This window comes from Schistocerca americana, chromosome 8 (assembly GCF_021461395.2).
Source record: "Schistocerca americana isolate TAMUIC-IGC-003095 chromosome 8, iqSchAmer2.1, whole genome shotgun sequence".
In the NCBI taxonomy this organism is placed as follows: Eukaryota; Metazoa; Arthropoda; class Insecta; order Orthoptera; family Acrididae; genus Schistocerca; species Schistocerca americana.
The window spans coordinates 133,377,652-133,404,312 of NC_060126.1; the positions used below are offsets into that span (position 1 = coordinate 133,377,652).

Here is a 26,661-nt window from a genome sequence, read left to right on the forward strand (position 1 = left end):
ATACACAAGTTCCTTTTTGAGTGAAATACTACCTATTTCTTTATATTTGCTCTCAAATTCAGCTTTGTTGGATACTTATATTCAGAAAAATATTTCTTTTCTGTGAAAGATTTTGTTCAGCAATTGTTTGCGTAGGGTGTGATTCACAAATTCCGCATTGAAGAGGTGCCTTACACATTTTTTCTCATTTTTACTTAGTACATCTCACTTCGTCATTGCAGCCTTCACTTGACATTGGTGAGTGGGTGACAAATTGATCGAAAGTTCTTCAGGCTTTCCGGCACTCTGTTGACATTTTGAAAAAAACGGGACTTAGCCGGATGTTTGTGTTGTTCCCGCTTACCTCCTGAGAAAGCACCTGAAGAAGACAGCAAGTTATGCCATCAAAATATTGTGTGAGAATTGTGAGAATGGTGTGAATGTCCAGCAGAAGCCCTGTCCCCCCCCCCCCCCCCCCCCCCCCCCTTCAAAATGTCAGATCAAAAGTTGATATGGAAAATGTTCATATCAACAAATGTAACGTTTTATCAATATACAGGCAGAGAGAACTTTTACTCGATGATTACACGATTGCAGAACAAACGCTGGAAGGCATTACTTCCATAAAATATCCAGGAGTATGTATATGGGACAGTTTTAAGTGGGACAACCACATAAAATTAATCACAGGCAAGGCAAATATCAGACTGAGATTGATTGGAAGAATCCTTAGGAAATGTAGCCCGTCAACAAAGATAGTAGTTTATAAAACACTTGTTCAATCAATATTTGAATATTGCACATCAATCTGGGATCTGTACCAGATAGGATTGATAGAGGAAATAGAGAAAATCCAAAGAACACATTCCATGTTCATATAGTAAGCATGAAAGCATTGCAGAGATTCTCACTCAACTCCAACGGCAGACACTACAGGAGAGGTGTTCTGCATAACTGTATGGTCTACTGTTAAAGTTCCAAGAATGAACATTCCTGGAAAAGTCAACCAACATATTGATTCCTCTGCATATATATTGTGGCAGTGTTAATAATACACAGAGACTGGTTGCTGTTTTTTTCTTTGCAAAAATGAAAGTGTAAAGACTGTCTTGTAAAGACTTATTTCTAATAAAATATTTATTTTCCAATTTGTCTTTTTTTTTTGTGGTGATATGGAGAGTAGAGTAATTCTGTGGTATTGGAATACCTTCTGAGTTTTTTTGGATCAGATCAACTATGTACAAACAGAGATACATTGTTTTTTTTCTTTTTTTCATTTTACTGGCAATTGTAGATTTGGCACTTAGATTTCCCATATGTACTCTTCAGATGATTTTGAACTTGCCAGGGTACTTTCATTCAGTTGTTAATTGTGGCGCAGAACTTCTTGCAAGACCCTCAGACGTCCCTTGTGAATTGAGACTGTGATAAAGAAAAGATACCATTCCGTAAATTGTTTTGAGAAACATCTACTGTTACCCATGTTCGTCACCCAAATTTTTATCCTACCTTGACTAGTTTAAAGTATCTGGCAATTGTTTATGTTTGTGGAGTATCTTGTTTTACGACTCAACTGTGATAATATCCTTGAACATTATATGATGTACAGCAGCACTGTAAGGCACAGCAGTAACATGAGCAGCTTTTGGATGTGATTGTGCAACACTTTAATTATCAGAAACATGGTGGCAACTTGTAACACTATCAGACAAAAATATGATACTATTACAAATAAGTTGGACTAGAATTTCTGTTAAGTAAGTGTTTATATCAAGTTGTTTATATTATGTTGTCAAAATCCGGTACATCAGGTTTAATCAACATAAATATAAAACTGTGTACCATTTTATGGTTATGTAATTATTAACTGTCAGAAATGTAAAATGTCTATTCAGGTATAACTTTTCAGGCATTAGTAGATTACTCATACCGAGAAGAAAATTTATTATTTGGAAAGAGGGGAATTAACATACACATTAAAAATTGTTTCCTTTATGAAATGCTTTCAACATACTGTGATGCCGTAACAGAAGGATTCACTCCTCTCAAAGATCTGAGAAACGTAAATATCATCTGTTATTGTAAATTTATGGAACGCTATAAAGTTTTTCAGTTCAGGTGATATATAAGGAGCATTCAAATGAAACCTGGTCTCTAGTGTAAAGTAACGGTAACGATTTTATTAACTCAAAAATGTAGTACACATTGCTCAAAAATGGCCGCCAAAACTGTAGGCACATTTATCCCATTGCGACACTAGTTGGTTGACACCATCCTTGAAGAAAGCTAGTAGCCTGCTGTCAGATCCAGGCCTGGAGCCAGTCACAAGCTTCGTTGTCCATTGCAAATCAATATCCACGAATAGCTTGTTTTAGAGATCCAAACACATGAAAGTCACACGGAAAAAGGTCGGACTGTACGGTGGATGTTCCAGCATTTTCCACTGAAACCACTGCAACTTTTGTGCCTTTTTTTTTATGGAATGGGAGGCTTTATGTGATTGGAGGTGCTGACCAACTTTTTGTGATCAATTCTCATGTTTATCATGCAGGAGGATGACGCCATTGGACAACATGCCTCGGCATTTTGACTTGATGGCTCATCAAGGGTTCTGTAGAGTGGCTTGATAACGCTGGGCATTGATGGTGGTTCCCCGTTCCAGGAAGTCGACAAGGAGTGGGCCCTTGTGGTCAAAAAAGGACCTTACCAGAACTGGTGTGTGTGGCCTTGGATTTCTTTGGAGGTGGCGAAGTTGCATGTTTCTACTGCTTGCTCTGGCGCTTGCTTTCCGGTTCAAAATGGTGACATGTTTCATCACCTGTGACAATATATGACAGGAAGCCGTATTCCTCCTCATGACAACGTTGCAGATGACTCGAAGACAGCGCCATTCGAGTATTGTGCTGTTCAGTGGTCAGTTGGTGGGGAACCCACTGCACACAGATTTTTCGAAAGTTCAAGTGTTGATGCATTTTGGTGTAGGTGGTGCCTAAGGCAATAACCATTAACTGATGGATTTCATCCATGGCTATTCTGCAGGAGTCCAAGACTAAAAGCATTCACTTCCGCAACCATTCCCGGTGTGATGACTCCTCGTTGTTCCTGTTTACTCACCTGCATGTTCAGTAGTGGACGATAACTTGTGTGACCAGCTTTTCTTCGGCGTGAAACCACACTAGCACAATGCAACACCAAACAGTGTGCACACGTCAGTCTCTCTACCAATAGATTGCGCCATCATACCTACAGTTACGTGGTGCCACCTCACGTTTAAGGCAAAGGTAGATGCACTGACCAGGTTTCATTTGAATGAACCTCATATTTTTTTGATGCAGAATATTTTTATGCATGCGTGCAGGATCTTCATTGTTATTCAAAGTTATTACAGAGGTTGTGAAGAAATGCATTGTGTGTTTTATGTAGCGCATTTTCTTTTGTTTCAGGTGAAATGGTGAGAGGTAGCTACACAAAGGCTTCAGGAAAGGAGTCATCAGCTGTAAGTAGTTTTGGTTTAAACATTTTTCGTGCAAAATATGAAAAAAAAGCTATGTATATTAGAGAACAAAATCAGTGGAGGAGGAGAGGTTTCATTTTTTGTAAAAATGTGTTGCAACCAAATGTAACATGGTTAGATACATATTTCAGTTATCTTTTAAAAGGTTTTCATAAATTAAAAAAATGTGCATGTAAATAAAGGTAGCAGGAAACGTATACTTTCCATGAATTTTCATCATTACCCACTTACTCACAGATGTTGCAATGTGTTAATGTATTTTGTTTATATTTTTTTGTTTCAGCATACCAGTTTATTTCTGTTTTATCAGAGTAACCATTTGAATTACTAAGTTCTATGACAGAAACAGGAATTATTGACCCTGTGCTTGACTTCATCCAAAGTTCTGCACCCGATATTATCTTTTGGGCTGTTATCTTCTTATTCTGACAGCACACCCCACAAGATCAGATTAGGGGGATCACATGTTACTGACTGACTCCCATGTTGTCCCGTGACATCATTGGATGTCCGGCGTGGCACATGGTTAGCACATCATCATGTGTAGAATATAACTTTTAAGTCATATTTTTAAATTATATTTTAGATAAACATGGCAATGTACCACAGTGTACATAGATGGCTCAAAACAAGAAGACACACTAGGTTGCTCAGCAGTCCTCCCTGACTACATCTACAAGTTTTGACTTTGCAGAAGTTTACTGTACTGACTGTAAAATGCCATGGGATCTTTAAGGTGCTGAAGCATATATTATTAAGGAAAGAAATTTCATGTGGGTTCTGATTCCTTCAATGACCCTACAAGTGCTATGGGTAATGTGTGGCACAGAAAATGATCCAAAACATACAGGACAACCTCATTGTACAATAAAAGGAGAAGGATTTAGGATGCACTTAGGCTGCTGTATTTCTAGGTAGGTGTCAGAGACAATTCTTCTGTAATCTCTTTTTTTTCTAGTCCAGGCGCTGGAAAGCTTTTTTAATTTGCAATGTCATAATGGAAGCGCTGTCTTCTAGGAAACGTGGGTTGGATTCTTCAACAGATGTGGAACAGGGAGGGGTATTTTGCACAGGTGTGAGAAAGTATACAGACACAAGGTTTGACTGCAAGGTGTAAAACAAGAAGTGTAAAACAATAATACTATCCTTTTACCCTTTTTGTTTCAGACTCTGTTTCTTTTGATGCAGGTTTTGATGGGTAATTTCCTTTTCTTCTGATCATATGCCCCCCACGCACGTGCACGCACACCCACCCACCCATCCGCACGCACAGTGAGAGAGAGAGAGAGAGAGAGAGAGAGAGAGAGAGGGAGGAAGAAGAAGAAGAAGAAGAAGAAGAAGAATCGAACATTCTTAATGCTTGATACACAAACTTTCCTTTCTGGGTATGCAAACTGCACTTAAGTTGTTCCTGTGACGGCAGTTGGTAATGACTTGTGCATTGGTAATATTTCTGTGTAGTGGGGTGTTGAAATGTTGATTGCAGTCAGTCGACTCCTGAATATTTTTTGAAAAGGTGTTTTGTAACGCGTTCTCAGTTATAGATATTTGTAGACATTCAATCAGAGTTGACACTGAATATGGGCATTGTAATTGACCTCTAGTTTTTCCACTGGTTTCTTATCCAGATGCAGTAAGGCAGTGGAGGAGCAGGGTTGAATATGCAGTCTGCCATACAGAGAAGTTTTCTGCTGTCTCCCTAAAACACAGTAAGACAAAAGCAGGTTATTTCATTTGAATAAGGTCACAGTTTCCTGCCCTGCACCTATCCAGTCCAAATCTCTAATGATCTGCCTTAAGTGAACTTGTCATAGGCCGGCCGTTGTGACCGAGTGGTTCTAGGCACTTCAGTCCGGAACCGTGCTGCTGCTACGGTCGCAGGTTTGAATCCTGCCTCGGGCATGGATGTGTGTGATGTCCTTAGGTTAGTTAGGTTTAAGTAGTTCTAAGTCTAGGGGACTGTTGACCTCAGATGTTAAGTCCCATAATGCTTAGAGCCATTTGAACCATTTGAACTTGTCATAAAAGGAACTTCGTGATTCAATCTTCCTTACTTCCTTCCAACATGTTGAGCATTGTATCTATTTCTATTTATTTCAGACATTGTAACTATTTCATAATCATTTTGTGCAAACAGCAGAGCAAATTACAGCTATTTTCTGATTGAAATGAAGTAATTTGTTGCACACACATTAACAATATAAAACAGTAACTAAAACTTCTTGTACAAAACATTATATGGAATAAAAAAGCTCAGTCTCCATAGGACCCAAAGGATTGGTATCAGTTAGCTGTTTAAACAGATATGCAATGAAGCCGTGCAGATTTATATGAACATTTGTTACGTCAGTATCTCCTAATTATTGCAGTATTCACATTATCAGTTTTGACCGTTTATTGCTGTCTTCAGGTGTGATAACTAATCAACAAACATCTTTGTCATAATATATAAAAACACAGGTTATATGCATGCTGAACATCATGAAATGGTATAAAATATGTCAATGAATTGCGCCGTATCGTCCCTTGATAAAAGAAAGACAGTTATTCATTCTGAATTGTGGCAGCTCCTGTTTTAACACCACCACAGAAGAGTAAAGTAATTGTTTCTGAAATATTTGTACAACCCTTTAACTATACACAATTTATTTTCATTTACGTGTGTGCTTAGTTGTTTAATTAGTAAATTCTTGCAGTTTTTTGTGTGTGTGTGAGACACAGTCAGTATGGATAGTTGTTGTGAATGCTGTGGTCAGATGCAGGCTGAGTCAGCGACCCTTTGTTCACAGCTTCAGACGGCGCTGGTATTGGTCATGCAGCTTGTGGTTTATGCCAATGGATGTCACTGTGTGTGTGTGTGTGTGTGTGTGTGGGGGGGGGGGGGGGGGAATACCCGGATCCAAGGGAGGTGCAGCATGTCACATGTTTTCCTGATCAGTCTACTAAAGTGGCTGCTGTGGTTAGTGCCCACACTGAGGTTGACCGCTTGCCTTTGATTGAGTGAGAGGTCTTTCCAAAGTGCAATAGGCAGAGAAAGACTTTTGCAAGGGGGTTATGATTGACATGCCTCCCAGGTTCATTTGACAATCATGTTTCAGATGCTATCTGCTGTTGATAAAGATCCTGAGCCAGATGCAGTTGCTTGTCCTGTTTCAGAGGAATAATCTCTGTAGTCGCATGAACTTTACATTGTAATCAGAATAACACAGGCACTGCGATATTATATATAATCCTTTTTGATGTGGATACCATACCCTGCGACAACACTGCAGGAGAGGCTGGACAAGTGTAGTGCAAGCAGTCTCATTTTTTTAGTTCTGTTGCATCTTCTAATTCCTCTGCCAATAAACACAGTCTTCGGTTTGCTTACCGCACAAACTTACCGATGTGATTGTTCCACGTTTCAGTTGTTTGTAATTGTAATCTCTAAGTATTGAGGAGAACTGCTAGCCTTTTGATTTGTGTAATTTATCAGGTAACCAAAATTTAACGGATTCATTATAGTACTGATGTGGCTGACTTCACGCTTTTCCCGTAGAGCCAGTTGCCACTTACCACATCATACAGATATCTTGTCTAAATCCTGTTGCAATTGTTTTTGATTTTATGATGAATTTATGAGGTGGTAAATGACGCTCATCGTCTGTAAACAATCTAAGAGGGCTGCTCAGATGGTCTCCTAAATATTTTATATAGATTAGGAATAGAAGAGGCCCTGTAGCACTTCCTTGGAGAATGCCAGATATCACTTCTATTATATCTGATGACTTTCTGTCAGTTACTGTGAACAGTGACCTTCCTGACAGGAAATCATGAATCCAGTGAATGATTGCTAAGTGTGTAGCAATTGTATTAGCATGCTCTGAAGAGCCTGTTTCATGTGAAATCATCCGGTGGCCATTGTCCTCATCTCACAGATGTTTTAGAAAATTTGGCGTAAAAAGGTTTATAATGAAAGAGAATTACAATAAATTTCCAGAATTTTTTGATCAAAATAGGCGCACAATTTGATTAGAAATCTCATGGGAGGAATGGTGTTGAAAGCCTTCTGGTAATCTAGAAATACGGAATCAATTTGAGATCCTCTGTTGATAGCACTCATTACTTCGTGCAAATAAATGCCTAGTCGTTCTTCAAAAGAACAATATTTTCTGGATCCATGTTGACCTTATGTAACTAGATAATGTTCTTTGAGGTAATTCATAATATTCCAACACAGTATATATTCCAAAATCCTACTGCAAATTGATGTCAGTGATATGATCTGTAATTCAGCAGAGTCCAGTTTCCTGTCTTGAGTATTGGTGTGGCGTGTGCAACTTTCCAATCTTTAGGTATGGATCATTTGATGATTGAATGGAAAAATACGATTGCCAAGTGGAGCTATTGTATTAGCAGTTTATGAAGGGCCTGTTTTACATGAAATCATACAGTGGCCATTGCCCTCATATCACAAATGACAATTTGGTATACAGAAGTACATAATGAAAGGGGGTTGTAATAATATTTCCAGGATTTTTTGATCCAGACTACAATTAAGAGGCCATTTTGAAGCATGGGTCATGGTTACAAACTGGCGTCTAGAGACAAGGTGGCACGTAAGTTTGTAAACACCATAACATTTTTTTATTTATGAATAAATTTTATTCAGTTTTATGTCATTGGAAAGATATGGGAGTCAGCTACATCTTAAAAATATTAAGTACTGTTAATTTTTCATTTAAATACATTCTTAAGACAAAAAAAAAAAAACACATCTCGAAGGAATTATCTGAGTGGAATGGAAATCAGTAGATGTGACATACGTATACAGACAAACAAAAGAGTACAGTTTCAGAAAAATTTGACGATTTATTCAAGAGAAAGAGCTTCACAAATTGAAAATGTCAATAATGCATTGGTCTACTTCTGGCCCTTATGCAAATATCCTCATGTGGGATATTGTGCCAAATTCAGTCCAATTGGCGGGTTAGACCATCAAAATTTTGAGCTGGTTGGAGTGTCAACCCATAATTCTTCAGATGTTCTCAGTTGGGGAAGAGATCGGGAAACCTTGCTAGGCAAGGTAGGGTTTGGTGAGCATGAAGACAAGCGGTAGACAATCCTTGACTTCATTTCAGCAAGAAGCCTGCCTGCACATGGTGAAGGTTTCTATTTGTTCAACCAGCTCAGGATTTTGACAACTCCACCAGTCAATGCCAAGCCAAATAAATGTGTGCATAAGGGCCAGAGGTGGACCACTGCATTATGACTTGCTCAGTTTGTGAAGCTCTTTTTCTTGAATAAATCATACAGTTTTCCTGAACTTGTAATCGTTTATTTGTCTCCACATCATGTGTATCACATGTACTGATTTCCATCCCATTTGGGTAATTCCTCTGTGGTGAATACATGCGCGCGCGCGCGCGCGTGCGTGCGTGCGTGCGTGTGTGTGTGTGTGTGTGTGTGTGTGTGTGTTTCCTTTCTTAGAGTATATTTACAAATCACTAATGAAAGTCATTTCTAAAATTTCTTTTTTTTTAATTTTAGGAATCTTTTTCATGAAAATCAAATGCTCCACTATCATAACTTTTGTTTCACATAATGCCATAATGCCTGTTGTTATGCTTTTCAACTAACGGAAATGAGAAGGTGTTTCTCCTTTCTTGCTAGGTTTATTACTTTTTTCAATAAAGCTATAATGATTGTTGATTCTGAGACTAAACAACAATACTTGAAACAACAATGAAAAATACTGACTCTTTCCTGTTTCCCCTTACACATTCTTCATAATGCTGCTTTGACTAATTGGTGTGTCAGAAAAAGTATAAATGGTCCTGCTCTTTATTGCAGCTTACAAACTCGATGTAGAAATCATGATGTAAAGCAAATGTTTTGTAGGTTTTGTTTCTGCAGAGGTGTGCCAGATGGAAAGTAATAGTAGCAAAGAGATTGATTTAATGGACACGACCAATCTGAATCGAACTAATATTGAATTACTGAAGTGACGAAGCATTGTGAAAACACTGAAAGTGTTCATTCTTTTTATTAGACTGAACACACGGCTAAAGAAATTACTGTGAACCATCGAAGTAGCATGGAAAATGACTGTTCAGAAATCATTGAAAGTTTATCACAGTAACAAAGTATAAAAGTGTTGGGCTTAGTCCATTAAGCTTTGTATAACATGCTGTAAGCCAATTTTGTTTCCTGCATTATATAGCCTGCCAGGGATGGATGAATATGATGTCGAAGAGCCAGTGTATATACCAGGTCCATCCACAACCCCAGAAAAATTTATTGAAAGTTATGAATTACTTAAACTGTCACAATTTAAAGTTACCAAAGTACACAAGACAGCTGCCCAAAATATATTTGATCCTAGTCTTGTCTTAGCATTAAAATTCCAGCAAGCAGCATCAGTAATGATTCATGTTCCAGTGGAAAATTTGTCTGAAGAACATGGCAGTGCTGAGTATGCAGGCTGTAGTACTTTAAATCAAAAATTTCCAAGAGAAATTTAGCTGAAGCTTTGTTAAAAAAAGACAACAACAACAGCAACAACGACCCTGTAGAATGTAGACCTTTACCAAAATGCTATGCAAAAACATTTTATGTTTTCCAGAAAACTGCACTCTCATCTATGTACTTTAACAAATACCACACACTGTACACTATAAAAACTTTAAGAACTTAGTAAATTTGTAACATAACAAGCTAGACGCAGGGCTAAATGCAGAATGGAATTTTTTTGCCACTAGTCATGGCAGAAATGCGTGTGATAGAGCTGGTGGTACTATCAAATATTTAGCCACCAGAGCAAGTATACGATACCCATTGACGGTCACCTTTTAGGTCCAAAAGATATGTTTACAATTGTAAAGTCTATGTTCCAGGAATACAGACGTTTTATATTATGACAAAGGAGGTAACAAAATTCACAAATACATTGCAACAATGATGTGAGTCTGGTTCTACCATTCCTGGGACAAGACTTAATGATTTTTTCCAAATGACTGAATGAAAACAGATTGCTGATAGAGCATATTTCATCATATGCTAAATGCATACAAGTTCATATTGGGCTTCAAAACAAGGCCTCTTATCACTATTAAAGAAAAAACATGTACAACAGAGCTCTCTGTGATAACTAATGGTGACTTGGAAAAATTATAGAGATCAGTGGAGGACATAGAGATGCAAATTTACGTAAGCCAGCCAAGAGCAACAAATGAAACAAGTATATTTTTATTTATATTCTTTCAGTTTAGAATCACTAAAGAGAACAAACACTCTTCTGATTATTTTTCATGTTGTAAAGTATGATGCTGAGAAACAAAAATGAAGAGGGTGAAACTTTTGATTTTGGTAAACAAAAGTTTCAAAATTAGCAGAAAAATTATCTTGAGAAATGACTTTCATTATAATTTGTAAATATTTGCATGCATAATTATAGTGTTTGAATAATTTTATATGTTATGTGGCCCTTTTATCTATACAATGAAGCTGTATAAAATTATTCATAAAAATTTTATAGTGGTTGCAAACTTTTATCTCACCTTTTCTACAAATGCCAGTCTGTGAAAATAAACCGAATTCCAAAATTATGTCTTAGCTACAATTTTGATTAAAACATTCAGGAAAAAGTATTTTGCTATCTTTCATTATATGCCTTCTGTAGCTAATTTTTTACGTACTACTGTGACATGAGGTTAACAGGATTTGGTTATTTTGGATTATTTCAAATGAAATTAGGTGAAATGAACCTAATTGGCATATAATCTCAGGATTTCCACATGTTCTGGAAATCAGGGAATATGAAATGTATCAGGGAAATTTGAAAAAAAAAAAAAAAAAAAAAAAAAACACTGGGAAAATCTTGTTTTTGTCTCAGTATATTAAATGGTTTGTTTACCAAGATATCATGTGTTGTCACTGGATGGGCGCAGCTGAGTACATGCGCCTCTTTCCTACTCCCTCTCCCCTTCTTACCACTCTCCTCAGCTTGGAGCCAGTGCTGCCACCACTTCCTGCCACTAGCCTAGCAGCTACCGACGAGAGGCAGGGAGGCAGGAGGAGTGGTTGTTTGGATCTGATTCTTAGAGATTGTTGATGCAACGGCCAGAGATGGTGGTCATGTCTGCATGAGTTGTGTCTTGGTGACTGTGTGAGTATGTGTATGCTCTTGTTTTCTGACAAAGGGTAGGGCCGAAAATTTAGCTGTTAGAATGTGATTGTCTTTTCTGTGTGCCTGTCTGTGACTCAGCGATCATCTCTACGGTGAATTGCTACCTATCTTCATTAGTGTTGATTCTCATAGTATTTGTGCAAGTCATCTGTTGCATGGATTGATCAACAAGATCTCATTTCGTCGACATTGTGTCTGTGATACGCGAATAGCTGGTCACAGGAATGGACTTCCACGACGGGCCACAATCATGGGCCATTTCTGTGGGTATCTCTAACGGATTGGGCCTGCCGATCTGAAGCCCATCGTTTTCCACTAACTTGAAAGCCCTGCCTATCGGATATAGTCTCACCAATCTGCCTGCAGTCTGGGTCTGTTTATGTATGGAATAATATGGTGGGTTTTCGTGTTTTATCCACAGGCCCAGGACTGCAGTGCTCCTTGCCAGGCCAGAAACAATGGATTTCAGGAATTGCATCTATCTCACCACAAGTACATTCTACAGTGTGGCTGGCATATTATAGACATTTTATTTATTCTAGTACATTTTGGCGCTTCGAAAATAATTTATATATTAGAAAGTATGGATGATAACAAGAACATTGTGGCAGTCAGTTGCGGTTTGTATGCTATATAATCATATATTTCTCATAAGAAAAATCAGACAATACCTGTAAAATAATAGACATGACACAGTGACAAATAACTGACCATGAGAACATAGCAGAACCAACATTTTCTTGGTGGTCACCTACATTGTTGGTTTACACAACTCTTCCATGCTTTATACTTCTTTCAAGAGGCCTATTTTTTTCTGAGGTTATTTCTGAAATCAGTGAAGGTATTTTAAATCTGTTTTGTGACTCCAAGGAAATGCGTATTTTTGTCACAAATGTGTTACATTTTATTGAAATAAAATAACAACGTGGTCTTAATATAACACACGTACCATTTACCTTGCTTTCTCTATCTCAAAACAGTTACTTATAAAAGATGTTGATGTTACTACTTAAGATTTTTGCTCACACAGGGGAGAAATCTACCACGGGGCCCCAGCCTTAGCAGCATCTTTTCCCATCTGTGCTGCATATCTATCCTCTTGCTATTCTTTTTCCCCCTCCCTTGGGGAACATGTCTGGGGTGTTTTTGGGAATGTTCTTCACTGTCTGTAGTTGACATTAGAACAGTCTCGCCACTATCATTCATTCCTTTTTTCTTTCTTCATTCACCTTCTCATATCCTTCCTCTGCATTTGAGGCTCTTCTTTTTTTTTTTCTTTTTCTTCCTTGTGCACTCTTGAATTCAGGCCCAAATGTCTGACACTTAACAGGTGACTAGGTAGCGCATAATTCCCAGCCCCATGTTGAAAGGTAGGGTTCGCACATACACCTTGGTACAGGTTAGGCCCAGGGAGGGGTAATTTCCTGAGCTGCTGCCTTCCCAAATTGCCGATTGGTCCTTCTGTCAGGTGTTATGGAGGTGTGAACAATCACCTAAGGTGGTTATGCCCCCATGTGAAGGGGGTCCCCCAGTTGGAAGGAGCATGCCATCAGAGACGCTGGCAATCGTGGGGGATTTTCTCGCAGTGAGCCAATCATCTTCACAATCACAATCTACAAAATGTAAACAGAATGAGGCTGACGATTCAAAAACCCTCCCAGCAGCACCACAGTTCCTCGTGGTTTCATGAACTGAAGACGGTCAGTCCTTCACAACGGCAAATCAGTTTATTATTCAGAAAGGTGAGGTGTCGATGCAACTGCTGTCCCTGTGAAATCGTGCTCTCATTTACACAATGCCACTTTGCTTTTGGAGACTACTTCGGATTCCCAAGCATAACAACTGCTTGCAGCTTCGCTCCTCCATGGCTATCCTGTTCTTGTCGAGGCCCATCAAATGCTGAATTCTTCCTGTGGTGTTATTTACAGTGGGCCGTTCGATGGTCTGACCGAGGCAGAAATCCATACGTACCTCTCTGATCAGGGTGTCATTGCAGTCCATTGGGTGATTAAAAAAGTCCATGCTTATGTAGAGCCCATATGCACTCTCCTTCTCACTTTTGATAGAGTGGTTCTTCCATCTAAGATCAAAGCAGGCTGTGAGATTCTTACAGACCGACTGTACATTCTGAACCCGTTGCGCTGCTACCGGTGTCATCAATTCAACCACACTCGAATGTCTTGTCAACACCTGGCCAAATGTGTAACCTGTGATAAAGGTGCGCACGAGGGCCGTTGTTCGCCTCATTCTTCCTGCTGCGTCAGCTGCACTGGTGACAATGCCGCCACCTCTTGATATTGTCCCATGTATCTCGATAAGTGGGCAGTATAGGAGATCTGGGTAAAGGAAAAAGTTCCTTACCCTGTTGCTTGCAAGTTATTGGCTAGTTGCAAACCCTGCATTCTACCACCTGGCACTTACAATACTGTTCTTGCTACATTTCGCCTCATGAAGGACATGGTCACACAGACGTACGACCTCAGATTTAGCTTGGAGGTTGTGAAATCGTTCAGTGTCATGGTAGCATTGCAGTCCCCTCATCCAGCTGTATAACAAGCCATCAGACTCTTGCCTCACATCACCAGCTACACAACCGGCAGCCCGGAAAGGACAGAAGGAAGACTCACATGAAGACTTGCTACGTCCCTCCAGCCAACCAACACAAGTCTTCCTCTGCTAAACAAGAAGGCTCAAAGAAGTCCAACAAAGGCAAACAGTTTTCTCCTTTGCCGACTCGAAGATCATCTTCAGTAGTGTCGCTGGTGCACACCACCAACTGTTCTTCTGCCCTGGACTCTGCAGTCCAACAACAGAAGAAAGCCGACACTTCTGTGGACCTCGTGGAGCAGGATCCTCTTGCTCTGTGCCCTGTAGCTTCGAGTCTTCACAGGCTGGCACTCGGTATCCACTGAGGTGACACCTTTTCATATTTTCCTCCTCCAGTGGAACGTTGGCTGCCTTTGATCCAACAAAGAGGATTTATGGCTCTTTTTTAAAAGAATCGCAGTGTCCACTTGTACTCTGCCTTCAGGAAAAAAATTGCGTCCTCATGACTGCTTTGAGCTTTTGCATTTCTTCCGTGTCTGTTTTGACCTTTCGCCCGAGGTCAGCATTCCATCTCATCAGGGAGTCATGCTGCTCATACAAGATGATGTTCATAGTCAACCTATCTCCCTAACTACCTGTCTTCAGGCTGTTGCAGTTTGCCTTTTCCTTCCTCACTTGACATTTTCCTTTCGTACCATTTACAGCCCTCCATCATTTGATGTCACCAGGGCCAAATTCCTCCAGCTTATTGGCCAGCTACCTCACCCATGACTTTTTAATGTGCACCATCCCATTTGCGGTTCTTCCTGAACCTGTCCAAGAGGTGCCCTCTTGGCTGACCGTCTTAATCAACTTAACCTTTTCTATCCTAACAGAGGAGCACCCATGTTGCTTTCAGACTCCTCGCACATCTGTTCCCATTTGGACCTATCCTTCTGCACTGCCCATCTTGCACATCATCTTGAGTGGTCCTTTCTGTCACCTACTTGAGCGACCATTTCCTGTGTGCTTTCCATTTTCTGACTCCTACCCCGCCTCCGTGCACACCCAAATGGCAGCTTACTAAGGCCGACTGGAGACTTTACTCCTCCCTAATGACCTTCGATGAACGAGATTTCTCCTCTTGTGATGCCCAGGTGGAATATCTTACAAACGTTATCGTTACCGTTGCATTCCATTCCTCGCACTTCCTCTTTACCACGCCATGTCCCGCTCCCTTGGTGGGCTGAGGCATGATGCAACGCAGTTCGTGTTCTTCTGGATAACCAAAAAGCTTGCTGGATTTCATTCACTAGTTCTTTTAACAGTTCCAGCCCCTCTTCTTGCGTGTGCCAACCTCCAACAGCTCTCTGGGACCAAGGTCCATTCCCCAATTTTTGGCCTGACAGTAGCAGATTGTGTCATTATGTACCCTATGTCTCCAACACCTTGGGCTGCCATTTTGCAGAAATTTCAAGCTCCTCCCACTATCACCCTGCCTTCCTCCATTGGAAATGAGCAGAGGAGGCTCTGGTGATACCCTCCTCTTTTCAGAATCGTGAGTGTTGCAGTGCTGCCTTTACTATGAGGAAGCTAGATCATGCTCTCAGTTCTTCCAAATCCTCTGTCCTGAGGCAGACCCTGTTCACTTTCAAATGTGGCGGCACCTTTCACTTGCAGATAAGCTCTTCCTGCTTAACACATACAACCGTATCTGGGCAGAGGGCATGTTTCCAGACACTGGCACGAAGCCACTGTCGTACCCATACCTAAGCCTGGTAAGGACAAACACTTTCCTTCTTGCTATCGCCCCATCTCTCTCACCAGCTGTGTTTGCAAGGTGATAGAACATATGATTCATGCCCGGCTGGTATGGTGACTCGAGTCTTGCAATTTACTAACCATTGCACAGTGTGGATTTAGAGCATGCTCTTCGGCAGTTGACCATCTCATCACTTTGTCTACCCATGTCATGAATGGTTTTCTATGGAAATCCCAAACTGTGGCTATGTTTTTTGATTTGGAGAAAGCCTACAACACTTGCTGGAGGACTGGTATCCTTTGTACTCTCTACACGTGGGGCTTCTGTGGCCACCTGCCCTATTTCATTGAGGAATTTTTAAAAGACTGAGTTTTCGAGGTACGTGTGGGTTTTGCCTTGTCAGAAACCTTTATCCAGGAAAACGGTGTGCCTCAGGGTTCCTTCCTGAGCATCATCCTCTTTGCTATCGACATTAACCCTATAATAATGGCCTGTCTTCCGCTGGGCATTTCCGGCTCCCTTTTTGTTGATGATTTTGCCATCTATTGCCATTCTTCATGGACCTGTCTCATTGAGCAGCATCTTCAGTAATGTCTTGATCACCTTTACTTATAGGGCATCGACAGTGGCTTTCGTTTTTCCACTGACAAAAACGGTTGTATGAATTTCTGGCAGCACAGTTGGTTTCTCCCATCATCTTTACATCTTGGGCCTGTTGCTCTTTCATTTGTTTAAATTGCGAAATTCCTGCTCGACAGGAAAGTATCTTGGTGCTCCCACATCTTAGCTAGCAGCCGCTGTACGCAATCCCTCAGTGTCCTGCATGTCATCAAGGGTACATCCTAGGGTGCAGATCGAACCATTTTTCACCGTTTGTACTGGTCCCTTGTCTGTTCGCAACTAGACTATGGGAGATTTGTTTATGCTTCTACATATCTGTCCCTCTTATGCCGTCTCAATACTGTCCACCATCGTGGCATCTGTTTGGCCACTGGTACCTTTTACACTAGCCCGGTTGAGAGTCTGTATGCAGAAGCTGCCGAACTACTACTATACAACTGCTGTGACTTTTTCCTCAGCAGATATGCATGTCATTTGACTGCCATGCGTGGCCACACATCCTATGCCTTCTCCTTCAATGACTCCTTTGATCGCCAGTATGGGGTGTGTCTGCCTTCTCTGTTACCTCCTGGAGTTCACTTTTGGCTCTTGCTCCAGCAGATTAACTTCATGCTCCCTGCAGCTTTCCTGGTGGGTGTGAAGCCTTCACCACCTTGGCTTTGTGCGGCGGCCTGTGTTCACCTTGGCCTTCATTCACTTTTATAAGGACACTACACCAGGCTTGCTCTATTTCCTTCAGTTTCATGACCTGCGCATGGAATTTTGCGATAGTACCTTTGTGTACACTGGTGGCTTTCGGACTGACCGTTGTGTTGGGTGTGCCTTCGCCGTCAGCGCCAACATTTTTTGTTATCGTCTGCCCTGTACCAAGTCACAGAGTACATCCAGCGACACAGTCTTTTCAATTGTGTCACTATTCAGACTCTCGCAGTGCCCTTCAAAGTCTCTGTGCTCTGTACATCGTCCATCCCTTAGTGCAATGGGTCCAGAAAATCTTTCACTTGCTCACTCTTTATGGAGCAGCTGTGATGTTTATGTGGGTTCCAGGTCGTGTTGGTGTGACAGGAAACAAGGCTGCTGGCGCTGCTGCCAAAGCTGCATTCCTCGTACCTCAGCCCCCAATTAACATATTTGTCATGAGATTAGCTTTCATTTTGTTTAGGTCTTCTAACTCTTTATGAGACTGTGAGCATGTTGATGCATGAACCTGAATGATTTCCGTGGAATATTTTTATTTCTAAAGAAGTGTAGTTGTTCTCTTAAGAGTCCTTCAATCCAAAATATTGATTTTGTTTTCTAGTTTAGCATAAAGATTGCGTCTGAATTACTTCCATGTCCTGTTTCTCTGTGTCTAAACACATGTTCTGGTTTTAATTCTGGTTGTCATTGTTGCTGTACTTCAGACGATCATGCTATAATCCCCTGTGATATTATTTAATTCCTCTTCCAATTTCTTTAACGTATAATGACTTTCTAGCACTTTGTCATTTATTCTTCCTAAATAAAAAAAATGCCAGAAGCAATTTTTTTAATGTGAATGTTGTCTATTTAGTCCTGCTATCTGCAGCAAGTTGCAGGTCCAGAAGTACCTGGTCATGTTCTGAATCCAGTGCATTATTCCGAATATTCTTTCACTGTGGTCAGAATACCAATCTTACAGGAATTTGAAAGTGGCTATAGGGCCTTTAACAATCCTACCTTTTGTACACTTGCCTGCCAGGGTTTGAAGAGTGTGGAAAAACTTGGGACATCAGTGCAAAGAAGATCAATTTGTTTTGGACACTGTTGGATCACCGTCATGCAAATTTTTCAATAATTGTCCAAACTGCTTGAAATAACTTGTTCTTTTGGTATCAAAAATTCCACCAATTATTTGTCATTGGAAATAAAAACTAGGGAGTATAGTTTTCTTTTACCATTACTTATTTGTCATTGTATTATTGACTACTTTTACACCAACATGTCTTATTGCAGCAAAAACACCAGACATCCAGTGAAGGGTTTGTAATTGAATCTGCTCCAGTTCAGAGTGTGCCTCTGCAGCAACTGTTGCAGCAAGGTTTATCAGTACTTGGTGCACAGCCAGGAGCCACAAACAAGCAAGAGAAAGTACAACGCAAGGTATATCCATTAAGAGCAGTCTAACACACACTCATACTGTGTTGGTATTATATTGAACAAAACATAGTCCTTAAGTATTGCATGAATTTATTGTAGGTTTTTAGTAACTGTGGACATGATATAATCAAAAAGTATCAAATCTTACTATAGTTCAGTAGAAGTAATGACCCACGCGAATTTAAAAAAAATTGTTTTTTTTAGGATACATATGATTTTGAACAAAACTGCCAGGTACTTCACTGCCAGAGGGATACCAGAAATGACATTATTGACAAATAATAATTTGTAGAAGAGCACATGCTTTTATAGCACAGTTAATGTTGTTAACTCTTGTATCAGCTGTATATTGAGGGAACTGTTTTTATTTTTCAAATGAAATGACATATTTTTTAAATGGCATTTGAAAACTCTTTAAAAGAAGAGCGCAGTGATATAACACTTCTTACTATTGGTATTAAAACTTTTTGCTAAATTAGCTGAGAAATTTGCTGCAATTGAAAGGCAAGGTAGCTGGAACAGCGGCGGCATGTCTTTGGATGAAAGGAAGATAGGTTCCCCATCAAGAAAAGGTGAAAAATTTGGTGGGGGCCATAAAATAGCTTCAATGCAGAAACCGAACAATGTTTGAGTAGATACATTCAGCCTCGCCTTAATTAATGAATGAATTATTTTACGGAGTGTTGTCTACTTTATGGTATATGATTGTGATGTAGAGGTAGTGGAAGGGTGACCACTGCCTCTTTTTGCCAGATGTCAACCCTTCTTAACTCTTCCTCCAACTTCCCATCTCCTTTCTCCTCTTGTCCACTCCACCCAACACAATCTCTCAGCGTGTTTGAGCTGCAGTGCTGGCACAACGTAGCCAGCCAGAACAATGTTGTTGTGTAGTTGTATGTTTGTGTGTTCTATTAGCTCAGAAGAAGAATTCATCTGAAAGTTAGCATCATTCTGAGTCTTTTTCATCTGCCTGCCAACAACTCAATACCAGAACTATATGATGAGTTATTACTTTTACTCCTATTATTTAAATTCCACCAGTTTCCATTTCCATATTTATAATGTAAAGATTTATATCCTTGCATTGCTTTAAGTATCTAAGATCTGGCATAATGCATTTGATTAGCTCATCTTACCCATCTTTGTAGACAGTGCACTTGTTCATCTTATAGCCGAGTGGTTCTAGGCGCTTCAGTCTGGAACCGCGCGACCGCTACGGTCGCAGGTTCGAATCCTCCCTCGGGCATGGATGTGTGTGATGTCCTTAAGTTAGTTAGGTTTAAGTAGTTCTAAGTTCTAGGGGACTGATGACCTCAACTGTTAACTCCCATAGTACTCAGAGCCATTTTTTGTTCATCTTATTGTGTACGTATGAATTGCTGGGCTCTCAAAACTATCACAAATTTTGAGAGTTCTCTTATTTCAAGAAAGAGAAGATGATTCAGGTCAATAAAACATTAGACTCTATATCATACCTCACGGAGCGGGGGATTTATACAGACTTCCTGTTATTTCAAGCATTACTGATGTTGCAGAATCCCTGCACTGATCTAAAGGCATAAATAGTGTTAACTGTTGATCCTAGCCTCAAACTTGCACAGCCTTTATATTTGAGGAAAGGCATATCCTCTATGTCAAGTCATTATTATTTTTTGGCAATGAAGATGTCCTTTAGCATCAGTTGTAGAAAATGCATTGCAGAGTACCTCATGGATGTTGAATATGACTCTCTTAACCATTTCTACCAACTACATACTTATTCTAATTTGGTTACTAAAAGTACAAAAATAATTTGGCAACCATGGACTGATTATTCTCTGGGAGCACTTCAAACCTCCCTCCTGTTCTCGAGTTTGAATCCTACACCTCCAGATGTCACTCCATTTATTTGAAATGCGGAAGCAGTGCGTGATCGCAGTAACAATGGAGACTTATAAGGCGATGGAATGTGCAAAGTGTTGCTTATGTTGCCATGAAACACAGTCACCAGCTGTAAAAAAATGCTTCAGAACAGAGAATCACAAAGCACTGCCTCAGGCAAAGACTATAAAAGCATTGTATGATCGTTTTGTGGAAACAGGTTGCATGGCACATTGATAGAAAGGTCAAGGTTGCTTACGAGTAGCATGCTCTCATGCATTTGGGAAGAAATTTTGTACAGATGGCATACTGGCTGTATGATACGGAAGCCACATGGAACATTTGTAGAAAGAAACTTGATATCCTGTCAGTCCTGTAACTGAGAATAAAGTATTTCAAGTAAGAAAATCTCTTATGTTATTTATATATTGGAAGGAAACATTCCACGTGGGAAAAATTATATATAAAAACAAAGATGAGGTGACTTACCGAACAAAAGCGCTGGCAGGTCGATAGACACACAAACAAACACAAACATACACACAAAATTCAAGCTTTCGCAACAAACTGTTGCCTCATCAGGAAAGAGGGAAGGAGAGGGGAAGACGAAAGGAAGTGGGTTTTAAGAGAGAGGGTAAGGAGTCATTCCAATCCCGGGAGCGGAAAGACTTACCTTAGGTAAGACTTACCTTAGGTAAGGCTTTCTGCTCCCGGGATTGGAATGACTCCTTACCCTCTCCCTTAAAACCCACTTCCTTTCGTCTTCCCCTCTCCTTCCCTCTTTCCTGATGAGGCAACAGTTTGTTGCGAAAGCTTGAATTTTGTGTGTATGTTTGTGTTTGTTTGTGTGTCTTATGTTATTTAACGTTACTTCGAGACAGATAATTGAGAATCACCCTTTATATTGTGGCCACATAGAGCTCGTTGGTTTTCTCTTCACTTTATGCATACTATTTATGTCTACAGTACAGAACCACCGTAATATCATGGACTTATATGGTTGATTCCATCAGTGATTAATCTAATGAGTAAAGGAAAGTCTGTCTTAGCTCCCCTCATAAGTAGTAACTGAATTCATAACTTTATTTTTCCTTCAATATAGATATCTGACCAACATACCTATTTATAGACAGTATGGCATAGAGGCAGGTGTTAACTTGTATGTAAATCATATTCAGACGCTTTGGGTTCTTTACACAGATGGATTTTTCCCTCCAGTGAATTTTACTCACTACCAACGAATTGAAGTAATTCATTTTCTGGTAACAGAGCATCTGACATGGTGTATATGCCCTGGGACAACTGGGAAAAACACAGGAATTTTTCATTGGTTTAGTTTTCAGTTAAATTTTTGTCATTTTCAGTGGTAAGAACTACTAATCCAACAAGGAATTTTACTTTAGCTCACTACTGCCAAGTAATATGCAACAGTAAAACATAAATGAGAGAAAAACACCAAAATAAAACTTAAGTTGTAAAGAAAATGATCCATTTACAACAATAAGACACATTGTGCACACAAACTTCTGCCGACAGCAAAAAGTGTCAAAGACTTTAGGATGAAGAGTATGCAATACTTCATAACAACAAACTGCTTTCGATGAGCATGACGTCACAACTGTTTACATTTATACCAGGTCATGGGAAAATATTGTGAATGGTGGCTTGAGAACTATTACTTTCAAAGTAAATTTCCTTTTACACACGTTGAATTGTGTTACATAAGATGAATTTCTTAGATCTCAGAGTGTTTGGCTCTCATTCAAAACTTAACACTTTGAGGAGCAGCCCCTTAGCAAAATTTAGTATGCAGAAGACCAGACATTTACTTCTTTATTTAAAACTTTACCGGCCCATTTGTATTTGATATATCTTAAAGGATAACACAAGCAAAAAAGAGTGATATCGTATGTGAAAGCTCAGCTTTTCTTATACCTAGACTCTTGTGTATATAAATTAAACCATCAACTTTTCCTATTTGTGTGTTTGAGCTACTTAACAGTGATGTTGCTGTGGGCTGACTACATCATATGTCTTTTGCTCTGAATATCAACTGTCATTGGCTGGTGAGATCACGTGATGTGAGCTGTGATTGGCTGACAACAAAGCATCGCTGTCTAGATTTCAGTAGTTCGGAAATTAATGTGTTGTGCTTGGTGGACTTTGTATTTATCCTTTTGTAATATGAAAAATGCAGTGCACATTTTGCTGCACATCAAAGATGTTCCCAAAACATGCCCTTTTTTATCTAAATTGCTGGGTTTTGTTATCTAAAGTGCCAGGGCATTCTGCGCTGGTATATAAAACCTTTACTATTCAAAGGATTGAGACGTTTCCTAGTTCCAAGGGAAAGTATACTGTCACATGAAATGGAAAAAGTGAATTTTCACCTGGGAAAAAGTGTCTTCTTGACTGAGATAGCTGGGAATTTTTTTACCTTGTTTCCATATACACCATGATCTGAATATAGTTAAAAAGAGCTTATATGGTGCTGGAAATTAGTCAGTCAATGAAGAAATGGGGAAAATTTGAAGTAGAAAACCAGACATGGAAGTAATTGATTGTTACTCAATACACAGAGGAGATGTTCAGCTACAGTCTACCACAATGAAAATAAATGCTAGACATGTTCAGGTTAGGCCTAGATCCTTCTAAAGATGCAGAAAACACACAAACATTCACAGAATCACATCTCTCACACACATGGCTGTTGTCTTCTCCAGATGCTGTAAGGATACCGTGATAGAATGGGTCGAGAGGTAGGAATATGTGAAATTAAGACAGAAAATCTTTGATAGTACATTGAGAGGAGTATTTAATTGAAATTTTATTTAATTATTTAATTTGCAACCACGGCTGCAAACTACTAAGACAAATTCTTTACAGACAAACGGAAAAACTGTTAGAACCCAACCTCAGGGAAGATCAGTTTGGATTCTGTACAAATTTTGGAACACATGAGGCAATACTGACCCTACGACTTATCTTAGAAGCTAGATTAAGAACCTACATTTCTAGCTTTTGTAGACTTAGAGAAAGCTTTTGACAATGTTGACTGGAATATTCTCTTTCAAATTCTGAAGGTGGCAGGGGTCAAGTCCAGGTAGCAAAAGGCTATTTACAATTTCTGCAGAAACCGGATGGCAGTTGTAAGAGTCCAGGAGTGTGAACAGGAAGCAGTGGTTCGGAAGGGAGTCAGACAGGGTTGTAGCCTATCTCCGATGTTATTCAGTCTGTATATTGGGCAAGCAGTAAAGGAAACAAAAGAAAAATTCGGAGTAGGAATTAAAATCTATGGAGAAGAAATAAAAACATCGAAGTTATCCAGTGACATTGTTATTCTCTCAGAGACAGCAAAAGACCTGGAAGACCAGTTGAACGGAATGGACAGTGTCTTGAAAGAAGGATATAAGATGAACATAAACAAAAGCAAAACGAGGGTAATGGAATGTAGTCAAATTAAATCAGATGGCGCTGAGGGAATTAGATTAGGAAATGAGACATTTAAAGTAGTACATGAGTTTTGCTATTTGGGGAGCAAAATAACTGATGATGGTTGAAGTAGAGAGGATATAAAACGTAGACTGGCAATGGCAAGGAAAGCATTTCTGAAATTTGTTAACGTCGAGTATAGATTTAAGTGTCAGAAAGTTGTTTCTGAAAGTATTTGTATGGAGTGTAGCCATGTATGGAAGTGAAACATGGACAATAAATAATTTAGACAAGAAGAGAATAGAAGCTTCCAAAATGTGGTGCTTCAGAAGAATGCTGAAGATTGGATGGGTATATCACGTAAATAATGAGGAGGTATTGAATAGTCGTGTGAAGTTAGCACCCCTTTTTCGAGAAACATACATTTTTTTCAGAGTTCTTGATAGATATGGCATAGTTCTAGAGTTCTTTGTACAAAATTTCAATAGTTCTGCAGAATTTAGCGAAGAAAACAACAATATTCGAAAAAATTTTCGTATCGAAAACGTTCTTTGGCAATTTCCGCAAAATGGAAATAAGTACAAGAGTTCTGAGCACAGTTCTCAATAGAGCTCCAAGAGTTCTTTCGAAAATCCAAGTAACATTTTTTTGTGCAGCTAATAGTTTACGAGATAATTGCATTTTAATGAGAAAATCTTTTCACTTACTGTGAAGTTGGCACCCTTTTTTTCAGAAATATATATTTTTTTCAGAGTTCTTGATAGATATGGCATAGTTCTAGAGTTCTTTGTACAAAATTTCAATAGTTCTGCAGAATTTAGCGAAGAAAACAACAAAATTCGAAAAAATTTTCGTATCGAAAACGTTCTTTGGCAATTTCCGCAAAATGTAAATAAGTACAAGAGTTCTGAGCACAGTTCTGAACAGAGCTCCAAGAGTTCTTTCGAAAATCCAAGTAACATTTCTTTGTGCAGCTAATAGTTTACGAGATAATTGCATTTTAATGAGAAAATCTTTTCACTTACTGTGAAGTTGGCACCCTTTTTTTTAGAAATATATATATTTTTTTCAGAGTTCTTGATAGATATGGCATAGTTCTGGAGTTCTTTGTACAAAATTTCAATAGTTCTGCAGAATTTAGCGAAGAAAACAACAAAATTCGAAAAAAATTTCGTATCGAAAATATTTTTTGTCAATTTTCGTAAAAATTAAACTTGTACAACAGTTCTGAGGACAGTTCTGAACAGAACCCCAAGAGCTCTATCGAAAATCCCAACAACATTTTTCTATGGCGATAATGGTTTGAGATAAATTGATTTAATATGGGACACACTTTCTTTACGGAAAATATAATATGTTCGTACAACAGTTCTGATGACAGTTCTGGACACAACGTGAAGAGTTCTATCGAAAATCCTAGTGAAATTTTTTTGTTCAGGTAATAGTTTAAGAGGTAATTGCAACTTCATTAAGAATTCCATAAGAGCTCCTACTGTGAAGCTGGCACCCTTTTTTTCACAAATGTATACTTTATTCAGATTTCTTGATAGATATGCCATAGTTCTAGAGTTCTTTGTACAAAATTTCAATAGTTCTGCAGAATTTAGCGACGAAAACGATATTCGAACAAATTTTCGTATCGAAAACATTCTTCGTCTATTTTCGCAAATTGTAAATAAGTACAACAGTTCTGAGCACAGTTCTGAACAGAACTCCAAGAGTTCTATCGAAAACCCAAGTAACATTTTTTTGTGCAGCTAATAGTTTACGAGATAATTGCAATTTAAGGAGAAAATCTTTTCACTTACTGTGAAGTTGGCACCCTTTTTTTCAGAAATGTATATTATTTTCAGATTTCTTGATAGATATGGCATAGTTCTAGAGTTCTTTGTACAAAATTTCAATAGTTCTGCAGAATTTAACGAAGAAAACAACAATACTCGAAAAAAATTTCGTATAGCAAACATTCGTTATTAATTTTCGCAAAAAGTAAATTCGGACAACAGTTCTGAGGGCAGTTCTGAACAGAACCCCAATAGTTCTATAGAATATCCTAATTACAATTTTTTGTGCAGCTAACACGTTACGATATAATTGCAATTTAATTAGGGAACCTCTTCACTTACTGTGAAGTTGGAATCCTTTTCTTCAGAAATATATATATATTTTCAGAGTTCTTGATAGAAATGTCATAGTTCTAGAGTTATTTGTACAAAATTTGAATAGTCCTGCATAATTTAGCGAAAAAACAACAATACTCGAAAAAATTTTCGTATCGAATACATTCTTTGTCAATTTTCGCAAAAAGTAAATTCGTACAACTGTTCTGAACAGAACACCAAGAGCTCTATCGAAAATCCTAATAACATCTTTTTGTGGCGATGATAGTTTATACGGTAACTGCTTTGATGTTAGACCCACTTTCTCCACAGAAAAAGTAAATTCGTTCAACAGTTTTGATGAACAGTTCTGGTTAACACGTCAAGACTTCTATCTATAATCATAATAACATTTTTTGTGGTTGTAATAGTTTGTATGGTAATTGATTAATTGTGGGGCACTCTTACTCAAAAAAAAAAAATTATGTCTGTTCGTATGCTCTGATGCCAGCTCTGGATAGCATTGTAAGAGTTCTATCGAAAAAACTAGTAACATATTCTGTGCAGGTAACTGCCATTATTA

The 26,661-nt window shown here is 39.0% G+C and overlaps 1 protein-coding gene across 1 annotated transcript in view; it reads left to right on the forward strand.

The window, feature by feature from the left end:
• The window catches only part of LOC124545625, a 409,511-nt gene that overhangs the window by 136,457 nt on the left and 246,393 nt on the right, over window positions 1-26,661 (forward strand). Inside the window, exons 10-11 of the mRNA XM_047124572.1 lie at window positions 3,423-3,475; window positions 18,544-18,690. Of these exons, the coding sequence (XP_046980528.1) occupies window positions 3,423-3,475; window positions 18,544-18,690 (200 nt within the window). The remainder of the gene's footprint in view (window positions 1-3,422; window positions 3,476-18,543; window positions 18,691-26,661) is intronic.